We start from the raw sequence: 13,622 nt of genomic DNA, 5'->3' as shown, positions 1-13,622 counted from the left end.
CAACAAATTGGAAAGTATTAATTAAAAAATAGATATTACTAAAACCTAACTGAAGTGGGATCAGTGTTCATTGTGGCTCGATGAGGGTTAGTTCAAGCTTAGTTTTAATGTAGACGTAATTTAACAAACGCACTATTTTGATATAGGCCACAAAACTATAGTCCAAACGTGATGAGTAGCAATAAAAATAGGAACGAAAATATTGCACATTTTCTTAAATCACCATTGACAAAGAATATGGTGTACTCATATCTGTGAGTCTCGGCGGTGATGAGTCTTTTGTAGTCTTGATGGCAATTTTTTAACTTGGCAAGAATTTTTGCAATCGGCTTTCCTTAGAGAATATTTCCAACGATTAGCTTCTACTGCCTCTATGTATCACAGTACATAGCAGACTGCAGATTGAGTTAACCGTCAAATCCGTCAGTGAGCTTGTTCTAACGGCAGGGTCTGTTGCTCTCACGGTAAGCTTTATTCAAACATCTTTAAAATTGCGACCACGAATAAAGACCTAGTTATGCTCTGACACATGTAGGAAAAGAATACAATTTATTTGGATATACTGGAGAATGTCCCAATTTAAAAGATGTTGGAATAATGATTACCGTTTTATATGGAGCTTCCTTTTTCTTGAATGTTCGCAGAGCCACACTGGGCAAGAATGGTTTTCTTCATGCCAAGAATTTTAGAAAAACTTTCACAAGGGTGAGCTGTTTACCATTCTTTACCTCGGTTACTCTTATCTCTCTGCTCTTGAATCATGTTCTAAGTTGATTGATGAGCATATGAAAGTTCCACTTTGATGTGGTCATGTATCATCTTAGAGGATCTTTCAGGGAAAAAGGTAAATGAGGTTTAAATATCCAGCTATCAGATGGACTCGTAACAATAAAATCTCTCGGTGAACGTGTGCTGATGGCACGGCTTCAAAGATACAAGTCCATCAAGTTCAATCTATATCCAAGCATAAAGGATTCTAATTGTTATCTCTATTCTCTTGCACCATCTTCTAAGATGATTTCTGAATTAAACTTTGATGTGGTCGTAGATTATCTTAGAGGTGATACAATTTACAGACTGACCATTAAATTGGCTTGTAACATTCAAATCCATGCGTGAGCGTGTTCAAAAGGCAGGGTCTTGTAACACTCATCTCTCTTCTCCTGAATCATCTTCTCAGCTGTTTTTTGACCAACTGAAAGTTCAATTCTCATGTAGTCGTAAATAAACTTAGAGGATTTCTCAGGAGAAGAGAGATAAGTTACAGACCTGACCATCAAATCTGCTCTCTGATGGATTCACTAGAAATTCTACAGTCTGACAATGGATAACGTAAAACTAAGGGTTCAAAATTTTAACTACATTCCAATTGCAAACATGATTGTTAGCCAAAAATGCATGCAGTTTAAGTTAGAAATGTCTCTAAAGGTGTCATATATTTTAGTCTTACGTACTTTCTGCTTTACAGCACTGAAAGATCAGGGAAATCAGGCATTTGCACAAGGTGACTATCAAAGTGCAATTCAACGGTACAGTGAAGGGCTTGAGAAACTAAAAGACATGCAGGTCTTGTATACAAACCGAGCTCAGGTAAGTATCTAAAGATAAAACGCTGCACTGAAAAGACGTGTCAAACACTCTGAGATCTCATAGGACTGTATTTAACTCTTTTCAAGCTTAGTAATGTCAAAATGACCTAAAAATATACGGCTATGGGTATACATATGGACTGTTCTTCACTATTGTGCTGTCACACTTTATCTGTAATACTTTTCCTTATTTTGACTTTAAATAGCTGCTGCATTTCCTACTTTGGCTTTTATACTGGCTATCATAATCTCTTTTGATTTGAAATGCTATACTATGTGGGGTGATAGCTACAATGCGCCATGGGGAAGCTTTCCTATCCGTGACCCTTCTCTGGCTGATCCAATCTTCTGCAATGAATGAAATGGTGGCAGTCATTTTCGATGATTTGTGCCAAGTGAATAAAAAATTGTTCAAATTTGCTGGGTTCAACAAAGTCTTAAAAATTCTACACAAATTCAATTCACTCACCTCTTATAAAAAAAAATGGTCATGTGATACATCTCTACATACTGTCAAAAAATATGTTAACTACCCATATTATAAATAGACAGTAAGAGTATAATAACTGCCCCAATATACATACTTAACATTTGTGACATCGAGAAATGACGCCCGACCAGTTTCACGAGTTGCAGGGTGCAGCTGGGTGATACTCAGCCCGTCTTATACACTGTATATCGTACTAGGCCAATATAGTATATAACGACATGCATTATTTTACGGTAGATATCGGGCTTTAGTGCGAAAATCAATGCTGGAGAAAATCTCCATAACGTATCTCTCCACTGTATTTGTCATTACCCAGTAAATGCTTTCACCAGCAAGGCTGCAGCCTCGGGCATGTGTTGTCAGAAAATGATCTATAATTAAAAAGGGTTTTTTCATGTAAAATTTATTTTAATTTTTTTCTCAAATTTTCAAGATTTTCCTGTTTAATTTTTCATTCATATTGCTATCTATATTTCCAAAAATAAAAATAAATTAAAATATCTCGGCATTTTCACACTGGCCACTAGGCGTATTTTAAGAAGCCCTTTATATAGAAGCCTTTTGAGCTGCTAATCTGCATGATCCTATCAGGCCAAAGGGAGATGTGCGGGGAAGGGGAGGAGGTGAGCTGTGACTACTGATTATTGTAACTGGTGACTCATTTGTTAGCTACTACATATAGAGGTGTTATCAGTCATTGTACAGGAGGAGAAGAAGGTGAGCTGTGACATCACCTATTGTGAATGGTGGATCCTGTGTTATCTACTGTATATAGAGGTGTTATCAGCCATTGTACAGGAGGAGGAGGTGAGCTGTGACATCACCTATTGTGAATGGTGGATCCTGTGTTATCTACTGTATATAGAGGTGTTATCAGTCATTGTACAGGAGGAGGAGGTGAGCTGTGACATCACCTATTGTGAATGGTGGATCCTGTGTTATCTACTGTATATAGAGGTGTTATCAGTCATTGTACAGGAGGAGAAGAAGGTGACCTGTGACATCATCTATTGTGAATGGTGGATCCTGTGTTATCTACTGTATAAAGAGGTGTTAATAATCATTGTACAGGAGGAGGAGGTAAGCCGTGACATCACCTATTGTGAATGGTGGATCCTGTGTTATCTACTGTATAAAGAGGTGTTAATAATCATTGTACAGGAGGAGGAGGTGAGCCGTGACATCACCTATTGTGAATGGTGGATCCTGTGTTATCTACTGTATATAGAGGTGTTATCAGTCATTGTACAGGAGGAAGAGGTGAGCTGTGACATCACCTATTGTGAATGGTGGATCCTGTTATCTACTGTATATAGAGGTGTTATCAGTCATTGTACAGGAGGAAGAGGTGAGCTGTGACATCACCTATTGTGAATGGTGGATCCTGTGTTATCTACTGTATATAGAGGTGATATCAGTCATTGTACAGGAGGAGGTGAGCTGTGACATCACCTATTGTGAATGGTGGATCCTGTTATCTACTGTATATAGAGATGTTATCAGTCATGGTACAGGAGGAGGAGGTGAGCTGTGACATACCCTTTCATAAATGGTGGATTCTGTGTTAGCTAATGTATATAGAGGTGTTATACTTACGGTATACACAGTGGATTTTATTTTTCACATCTACATGAAGAATATTTACTGCCTACATATTCCTGTACCAGCCTTGTGGATGGGAATTCATGAAATCTCATCCACACAGGGAAGACAAAATCTGCCATAAAATTTGACATTGTTACTGTTACTGTAAAATTTTTACTGTCCAATATCTACCTTTGTCTTTTTATATTCTTTATGTTATACACTTTTTCTTTTGCCACAGGCTTATATAAAACTAGAAAAGTACGATAACGCTATAAGTGATTGCGAGTGGGCATTAAAGGTAAGTTATTCCTGTTACACATGATTAGATAATGAAAACTAGTAGATCTATAATATGTATAAAGCGTACTTTACCTTTGGCTGACTCGGGGGACATTTTTAAATTAAATGTTTTTATTTTAACTAATAAGCATTTATTGAATTGAAAATGTTGGATTGTTCGGCTTCTACAGCCTCTATGTGTCACTGTACTTAGCAGAATGAAGAATGAGATGAGGATAATAAATTGAAGGACTCTGATCGTGCAGTTGGCTAAATTGGATGGCGCTAATAAAAGAATTCAATTATGAATTACCCCAAATCATGGAGCATGCCTAGAACTTTGATAAGGTCATAAATCAGCTTAGATGACTGTTCAGCAGAAGAGGCATAAGACTTTCACACGTTGTCAGTAGATGAGCTCACTGATGGATTTAATAATAACTAGAGTTATCTTGTCTAGCTACTATGTACTTAAAATCTTGCAGTTTTCACTTTGGTAACTGAGTCTCATGTTAAATTTGTCATTCTGTAGAGATGACTTCTCAGTAATCATCCTAGAACGTATCAACACTTAATATCAGACAGCTCATCTCCCCCACTCTGTTTATGGACCTCTGCACAAGTCATAGAGCATGCCTAGAACTTCAATGTGCCCATAAATCAGCCTAGATGATGGTTCAGCAGCAGAGAGATAAGACTTATTACACACTGTTCCACCAAATGACTTTGCTGACGGATTTAATGGTAACTAGAGTTCATCAAAAAGATTTGCAGGACCCTGGTTCAGTGGCCACAGTGATAGTCCTTGGCCACCGGACCAGAATACTGTAAACTACGGCACCTGACATTCTCGGAACCTCATCTTGCCACCATGGTATCATACATTTGGCCTAGGGATGTCACAGGTAGGAGGAGCTTCACAGTGGTCTGGTCCAATGGCTAAGGATTGCCAACATGGCCAGTGGACCAGGGTCCGGCAAATCTTCTTGCTCAACTCTAGTTTTCATTAAATCCATCAGTGAGCTCATCTAATGACACCATGTGAAAGTCTTACCTCTTCCGCTGAGCCATCATCTAGGCTAATTTTTGACCTTATCAACGTTCTAGGCATGATTTACGCAGAGGTCATTGGGCAGGGAAGTGGAGGAGGGGAGCTGTGAACTCATCTGTTTTGAGTAGGTGACACCTTCCATGATGATGATGAGATGGTTACCGAGACGTGATCTCTGCAGAATGAGAAGCCTAATATCACACTCAGCGACCAAAGTGAAAAACTCAGTGACCAAAGTGAAAACTACTAAATTTTCCGCACATAGCAGCCAGAACTTAGTACCCCTGGGACATATTCTAGTTTGCGAATCGTTTGACAGGTCTCCATAGGCTCAATCCATTGATGAGACACTTGCAGGTTAAGGATATGAGCAGGTGAAGATGTGTCTTTTATCAGCTTTAATTATTACGTGACTGGAGGCTGAATATATTTATGTGGGGGAGGAAATGACGCAGACAACAAGAGACATTAGATCAGCAACCTGCAATTATATATGTAAAGAATTCATTCTCCCTTTGTATGACACCACAGCTGTCATGGCCTTAATATGTTGTCTCCATTGCTCAATCACGGGGGCTTTCTTAAAACCTGTTTATGGCGGAATTCGCAATTGCATTCCTGTATTCTCACTGTCCAATTTAGCCAAATGCGTGACGGTTTAATATAGGTTTTCTTTTATTATTGATGACATTTTTATTTAGTTGGGGCATTTTTGTGCTTTTCATATTTAAAACTCTACAATACAACATGGTAGTCATTTGATTCTTTAGAATTTCCTTGTAAAAAGAAAAAGGCAACAATGACGTTCTGGATCATCGTGTTGTGTTGCTATATGATATCTTCAAAGCTTATATAATCATGTTATGTAAGGATTGTAGTTCGAAAAGACGATGATGCTTAAGAGAAAGGAAATGTAACTTCTCCAATGGTGTTATAATGTTGTTATGTTTTAGTAATATGTTGTAATATGTTGGTTTGACCGTATTTGAAAAATAGGGATATGGTCAGATAAGACTTGAGTTCTGATGCAAAAATAAGGACTGGGGCTTCTATATTTCCATTGGGGCTCCCCACATACATTAGACAAATGTCGGCCATACCCACCATTACCGACAAGATCGGCCAATGTGTATGGGGGCTGACAGTTGATGTTGGGGGAAAAGAAGGACCCAGTATGCTGAAACTGAAATGGCTGATCCTTTTATTCTCTTGAAATTGGCTGCTGCTGTAGTCAAACATTGTTCTGTATATTGAAGTCAGGGGAGAAAGCTGACCAATGAATATGCAAATTGCCTCTTCTGAGAAAAAGAGGACTTAAACTCTATAGCGCCACCTGTTGGAAGTAGCGATCCTACAAGTCACAATCAACCCTTTAACGAGTCGTGCAATATGACTTAGGATAAAAGCGAAATCAGTATCTCAATTCGCAGACACGGTGTTTCGGGCTGTTGGCCCTCATCAGTGCGAAGCATGAGAACTGATTTGGCTAGGTGAGAGGCTCTGGACCGGGGTCTAAGGGGTAACGTTTCTCCTTATGGAGAGTGACATACCATCTCTGGCTCGTCAAGGTAAGGAGGCTTATTCACCGTGCAATGCTCCTCTGGGAAATTAAATATGCAAATTGCCTCTTCTGAGAAAAAGAGGACTTAGTAACATAGTAACATACATAGTAACATAGTAACATAGTTAGTAAGGCCGAAAAAAGGCATTTGTCCATCCAGTTCAGCCTATATTCCATCATAATAAATCCCCAGATCTACGTCCTTCTACAGAACCTAATTGTATGATACAATATTGTTCTGCTCCAGGAAGACATCCAGGCCTCTCTTGAACCCCTCGACTGAGTTCGCCATCACCACCTCCTCAGGCAAGCAATTCCAGATTCTCACCGCCCTAACAGTAAAGAATCCTCTTCTATGTTGGTGGAAAAACCTTCTCTCCTCCAGACGCAAAGAATGCCCCCTTGTGCCCGTCACCTTCCTTGGTATAAACAGATCCTCAGCGAGATATTTGTATTGTCCCCTTATATACTTATACATGGTTATTAGATCGCCCCTCAGTCGTCTTTTTTCTAGACTAAATAATCCTAATTTCGCTAATCTATCTGGGTATTGTAGTTCTCCCATCCCCTTTATTAATTTTGTTGCCCTCCTTTGTACTCTCTCTAGTTCCATTATATCCTTCCTGAGCACCAGTGCCCAAAACTGGACACAGTACTCCATGTGCGGTCTAACTAGGGATTTGTACAGAGGCAGTATAATGCTCTCATCATGTGTATCCAGACCTCTTTTAATGCACCCCATGATCCTGTTTGCCTTGGAAGTAGCGATCCTACAAGTCACAATCGACCCTTTAATGAGTCATGCAATATGACTTAGGATAAAAGCCAAATTAGTATCTCAATTCGCAGACACGGTGAATGATCAATGAATAATCATTTATCTAACAGCAGAAGTGGAGTGCTTATGGTCATGTACAGAATCATGGAATGTTAGAGTTGGAAGGGACCTCCAGGGTCATCGTGTGCAACCCCCTGCTCAATGTAATATTCAGTAAACCAACTCAGACACATGTCTGTCCAGTAGAGATGAGCGAATATTTCAATGTTTGGTTCGGCTCACTATCGCCGAATTTGCAATATTCGCCAATTTAATTGTCGATTAAACCGTTGATTAAATCGCTGAATATAGCCGAACATACACAGCACAAATGCCGGTGTTTTCCACGCTGCGTGACAATGTGGGAAACTCCAGCGTAGCGCTTCTCATCGGCGGTGAAATCATCCCCATCGGTCAGAGAGCCATGGTTCCCGCGCTGTCAGAAGACAGCGTGAGCACTCAGCTGTGATTACAGGTATAAAGTTTACCTCCGGTAACCTGTGTCAGCTGATGGGAGGTGAGAGCAGGAGCGGCGGATGGGAGTATTCATCAGTCGCTCCTGCGCTGTAAATAAATAATTTAAAAAAAGAAACAACCAGCAAGGGTTCCCCTGTATTTTTGATAACCAATCAGGCAAAACTCACAGCTGAGGGCTGCAACCCTCAGCTGTCAGCTTCAGCAAGGTTGGTTATTAAGAAGAGAGGGGTCCCCACGCTGTATTTTTAATTATTTAAATAAATAATTACAAAAAAATGTCATAGAGTCCCCTCTATTTTTGACAACCAGCCTTGCTAAAGCAGACAGCTGGGGGCTAGTATTCTCAGGCTGGCAAGGGGCCATGGATATTGCCCCCCAGCCTAAAAATAGCAGCCCGCAGCTGCCCTGGAAAGGCACATCTATTAGATGCGCTAACTCTGGCACTTTGCCCAGCTCTTCCCACTTGCCCTGTAGCAGTGGCAAGCGGGGTTCATATTTGTGGGGTTGATGTTGCCTTTGTATTGTCAGGTGACATCAAGCCCACGGATTAGCAATGGAGAGGTGTCTATAAGACACCCATCCATTACTAATCCTATAGTTGTATGGTAAATAAAGACACAGCCAGAATAAAGTCCTTTATTAGAAATCAGACTAAACACAGTTTTCCATTTTATTTAAAAATAACATAAACAGTTATACTCACTTAGCACCTAATTCCACTGAAGCCCTCGTTCTTCTGTAATAAAACTAAAATAAAAAAAACAATATACCATGCTTGTCTGTCGTTCCGTCCCACACCATAATCCATGTCTGGGGGATTAATAGTTTTCAACCTAGACGGTGCCAAGATGCAACCATCAAGGTCGAGAATCACTGAAGAATGAACAACGCGGACACGGCCTCAGTGACCGGCGGTGACGTCATTGAGGTTACGTCCGGTCACTGTGGCTGCACTCACAGCCGGGCTGAACTGCTGTGCGCAGGTGTTGGGGCTCTTTGACCTTTCCAGGCACCTGTGCACTGCAGTACTTTGCTCTGCCCTCCACAGGTAAGAGCAAAGTACGCCTGCGCAGGAGCGCAATGCCGGGGAACCTGTGTGGATTATGCAGGGTCGCGTCATCCACAAGAAGCAAGCAGAAGGGCGGCAATCATAAGAAGATGGAAGACACTGGACCAAGACCAGCGACAACCATCGGAAAGGACCGCCCCGCAGGTGAGTATAATAAAACTTATTTTTTAGTTCTTCCAGGTCGGGTTGGGGGCTTATATATAGCATTATAGAATGCTGTGTATAAGCCCTCAAAGGTGATGGCCGTAACTTATATCAGCCAAAACTGCTGACAGGTTCTCTTTTACAATATCAACATAGTTGTCAGAGATTATGGTTGCCAACGACAAACTTCTCAAGGAGACATTTCGACATTGATTTGAGTTAAAATCCAGACTTCAGAGGTTAGAAACCAACAATCAGTATCGTAAAAATAAGTGAAAATGACAGAGCTGCTGGGATCCAACAATTAAATGATTATAATACCTTTAGAAATTGAAGCATAAAATGTCTGTTCACTGAAAAATTCTTATTCAAAATTCCGTGGGTGTCATTAGAAAGTCCTTTAAGCACTTTGAAATTAAGTCTCAGTTCCCTCCACAGTCAATGGAAATGTAAAAAAGTCATTATTAAAGCTTCTCTAATAAAAGTAAACTCTTTCCTAACTCCCGAAACTTTGACGGCTCTGGTAAACCTTATGTCATTGAAATTGAGGTAATTAAAATTTCAGAGTAGTCCATATCACAGTGGCCATTAAAACTATCCGCGCTGGTTCTTTTCCATTTGTATGAAATTAATGTTTGAGTAGCGAAGATAGAAAAAGCTTCTTAAAAGATGATGCATAAAGCACGTGAAAGCAAACGTCTACATTCCAGGTGTTAATTCATGACAATAAGCATTACACCAGAAATTAATTATCTTAAATGGTCAAATCTTGTCATTTCAACAAACTTTGCATAAATCAATAGTACGAACGAGTATAAAAATCTCAGAGAAATATAATCTGTCTCCACTGATGAGCCACTTCACCCCTTGGCCTTCCAAACTGATCATTCACTCTAAAAAAAACCCAAAAAACAAAAAAAAAACACCTTGCTTAAGATAGCCAGCTCTGAAGGATCAGAATATAGCTTCCTATTAATGTATATAGCAAGGGACAGATGAAGAACAAAGAGAGAGACTGGAAAGAAGATATTCAGAGATGGTGGTGCTGCTGAAGCTTTGTAGGGAGTGTTTTATCTCACTACAGTGCTGGATGCACAGCAACACTTCTCAGTATATCCTTTATTCTACATAGAGACAAGAATATAGGAAGTCTACTTGTTTCTGTACATTATAGGGGACTTTATAACAGCCAGCCTTAAACTAACATTTCAGAGACAACTGGAAATTAGAGAGAGAGAAAAAAAAGGACAAGATACAAGTAATAAAAACAATTGTTTGTTTTTTCAGGTGTACACACGACAGCTTATTTTAAGAAGTTACGTAAAATGAGAGGTACTATGTAAATTACAGTTAGGGCCACAAATATTTGGACAGTGACACAAGTTTTGTTATTTTAGCTGTTTACAAAAACATGTTCAGAAATACAATTATATATATAATATGGGCTGAAAGTGCACACTCCCAGCTGCAATATGATAGTTTCCACATCCAAATCGGAGAAAGGGTTTAGGAATCATAGCTCTGTATTGCATAGCGTCCTCTTTTTCAAGGGACCAAAAGTAATTGGACAATGGACTCTAAGGGCTGCAATTAACTCTGAAGGCGTCTCCCTCGTTAACCTGTAATCAATGAAGTAGTTAAAAGGTCAGGGGTGGATTCCAGGTGTGTGGTTTTGCATTTGGAAGCTGTTGCTGTGAGCAGACAACATGCGGTCAAAGGAACTCTCAATTGAGGTGAAGCAGAACATCCTGAGGCTGAAAAAAAAGAAAAAATCCATCAGAGAGATAGCAGACATGCTTGGAGTAGCAAAATCAACAGTTGGGTACATTCTGAGAAAAAAGGAATTGACTGGTGAGCTTGGGAACTCAAAAAGGCCTGGGCGTCCACGGATGACAACAGTGGTGGATGATCGCCGCATACTTAATTTGGTGAAGAAGAACCCGTTCACAACATCAACTGAAGTCCAGAACACTCTCAGTGAAGTAGGTGTATCTGTCTCTAAGTCAACAGTAAAGAGAAGACTCCATGACAGTAAATACAAAGGGTTCACATCTAGATGCAAACCATTCATCAATACCAAAAATAGACAGGCCAGAGTTAAATTTGCAGAAAAACACCTCAAGAAGCCAGCTCAGTTCTGGAAAAGTATTCTATGGACAGATGAGACAAAGATCAACCTGTACCAGAATGATGGGAAGAAAAAAGTTTGGAGAAGAAAGGGAACGTCACATGATCCAAGGCACACCACATCCTCTGTAAAACATGGTGGAGGCAACGTGATGGCATGGGCATGCATGGCTTTCAATGGCACTGGGTCACTTGTGTTTATTGATGACATAAGAGCAGACAAGAGTAGCCGGATGAATTCTGAAGTGTACCGGGATATACTTTCAGCCCAGATTCAGCCAAATGCTGCAAAGTTGATTGGACGGCGCTTCATAGTACAGATGGACAATGACCCCAAGCATACAGCCAAAGCTACCCAGGAGTTCATGAGTGCCAAAAAGTGGAACATTCTGCAATGGCCAAGTCAATCTCCAGATCTAAACCCAATTGAGCATGCATTTCACTTGGTGAAATCCAGACTTAAGACGGAAAGACCCACAAACAAGCAAGACCTGAAGGCTGCGGCTGTAAAGGCCTGGCAAAGCATTAAGAAGGAGGAAACCCAGCGTTTGGTGATGTCCAAGGGTTCCAGACTTAAGGCAGTGATTGCCTCCAAAGGATTTGCAACAAAATATTGAAAATAAAAATATTTTGTTTGGGTTATGTTTATTTGTCCAATTACTTTTGACCTCCTAAAATGTGGAGTGTTTGTAAAGAAATGTGTACAATTCCTACATTTTCTATCAGATATTTTTGTTCAACCCTTCAAATTAAATGTTACAATCTGCACTTGAATTCTGTTGTAGAGGTTTCATTTCAAATCCAATGTGGTGGCATGCAGAGCCCAACTCGCGAAAATTGTGTCACTGTCCAAATATTTCTGGCCCTAACTGTACTTTTTTTCAACTAAACAGTCCCTTTTCAGGGCGTATAAATGTCTTACAGAGGGGACCTCCCCACGTATGAGTCTATGCAAAGAAATGCTAGCAAATTTTGGCTGAGGTTCTGGTGGACCTATTTCAGTAGCTGTTTGGTAACACCTTTATCTTGAATAAAAAAATCCCTAGATATAGCTGCTAATTCTGGAAGTTTCAAAAGTCAGACCAGCGTTAAAGAAAAAAAAAAGAACATATCAAAGAATCAGCAAGATTTTCACAAATAAAACCTCATACATTGTACAATGATGAGCCACAGCATGAAAACCACCTACCTAGTATTGTGCAAGTCATACTCTCACAAGCCATCAAAACATATCTGAGCCATCATGACATGGAATCCACAAGACCTGCTCTGAAGTTGTCCTGGGGTATATATATATACACTACCATTCAATAGTTTGGGGTCACCCAGACAATTTTGTGTTTTCCATGACAACCCATACTTTTATTAATCAAATGAGTTTCCAAATGAATTGAAAATCTAGTCCAGACATTGACAAGGTTCGAAAAAAAAGATTTTTAGTTTAAATAATAATTTTCTTCTTTAAACTTTGCTTTCGTCAAAGAATGCTCCCTTTGCAGCAATTCCAGCATTGCAGACCTCTGGCATTCTAGCAGTTAATTTGCTGAGGTAATCTGGAGAAATGTCACCCCATGCTTCCAGAAGCCCCTCTGACAAGTTGGTTTGGGTTGATGGCCACTTTTTGCATCATTCGGTCAAGCTGCTCCCACAACAGCTCAATGGGGGTGAGATCCGGTGACTGCGCTGGCCACTCCATTACAGATAGAATACCAGCTGCCTGCTTCTTCCCTAAATAGTTCTTGCAGAATTTGGAGGCGGCTTTGGGTCTTTGTCCTGTTGTAGGATGAAATTGGCTCCAATGAAGCGCTGTCCAAATGGTATGGCATGGCATTACAAAATGGAGTGATAGCCTTCCTTAGTCAAAATCCCTTTTACCTTGTACAAATCTCCCACTTTACCAGCACCAAAGCAACCCCAGACCATCACATTACCTCCACCATGCTTGACAGGTGGCGTCATGCACTCTTCCAGCATCTTTTCAGTTGTTTTGTGTCTCACAAATGTTTTTCTGTGTGATCCAAACACCTCAAACTTAGATTTGTCTGTCCCTAACACTTTTTTCCAATCTTCCTCTGTCCAATGTCTGTGTTCTTTCGCCCATATTCATCTTTTCCTTTTATTAGCCAGTCTCAGATATGGCCTTTTGTTTGCCTCTCTACCCTGAAGGCCAGCATCCCGGAGTCGCCTCTTCACTGTAGACGTTGACACTGGCGTTTTGCGTGTACCATTTAATGAAGCTGCCAGTTGAGGACCTGTGAGGCGTCGATTTCTCAAACTACAGAATCTAATGTACTTGTTTTGTTGCTCAGTTGTGCAGCGGGGCCTCCCACTTCACTTTCTACTCTGGTTAGAGCCTGTTTGTGCTCTCCTCTGAAGGGAGTAGTACACATCGTTGTAGGAAATCTTCAGTTTCTTGCCAATCTCTCGCATT

General features: G+C 40.3%; 1 protein-coding gene across 1 annotated transcript in view; it reads left to right on the top strand.

The window, feature by feature from the left end:
- The window catches only part of TTC12 (tetratricopeptide repeat domain 12), a 106,934-nt gene that overhangs the window by 25,622 nt on the left and 67,690 nt on the right, over nt 1-13,622 (top strand). The window contains exons 7-10 of the mRNA XM_069742862.1: nt 1,469-1,590; nt 3,905-3,964; nt 7,457-7,486; nt 10,204-10,213. Of these exons, the coding sequence (XP_069598963.1) occupies nt 1,469-1,590; nt 3,905-3,964; nt 7,457-7,486; nt 10,204-10,213 (222 nt within the window). The remainder of the gene's footprint in view (nt 1-1,468; nt 1,591-3,904; nt 3,965-7,456; nt 7,487-10,203; nt 10,214-13,622) is intronic.

Source organism: Ranitomeya imitator, chromosome 10, assembly GCF_032444005.1.
Source record: "Ranitomeya imitator isolate aRanImi1 chromosome 10, aRanImi1.pri, whole genome shotgun sequence".
In the NCBI taxonomy this organism is placed as follows: domain Eukaryota; kingdom Metazoa; phylum Chordata; class Amphibia; order Anura; family Dendrobatidae; genus Ranitomeya; species Ranitomeya imitator.
The sequence above is the reverse complement of the archived record's forward strand: the minus strand, read 5'-3'. Positions and strand labels throughout refer to the sequence as shown.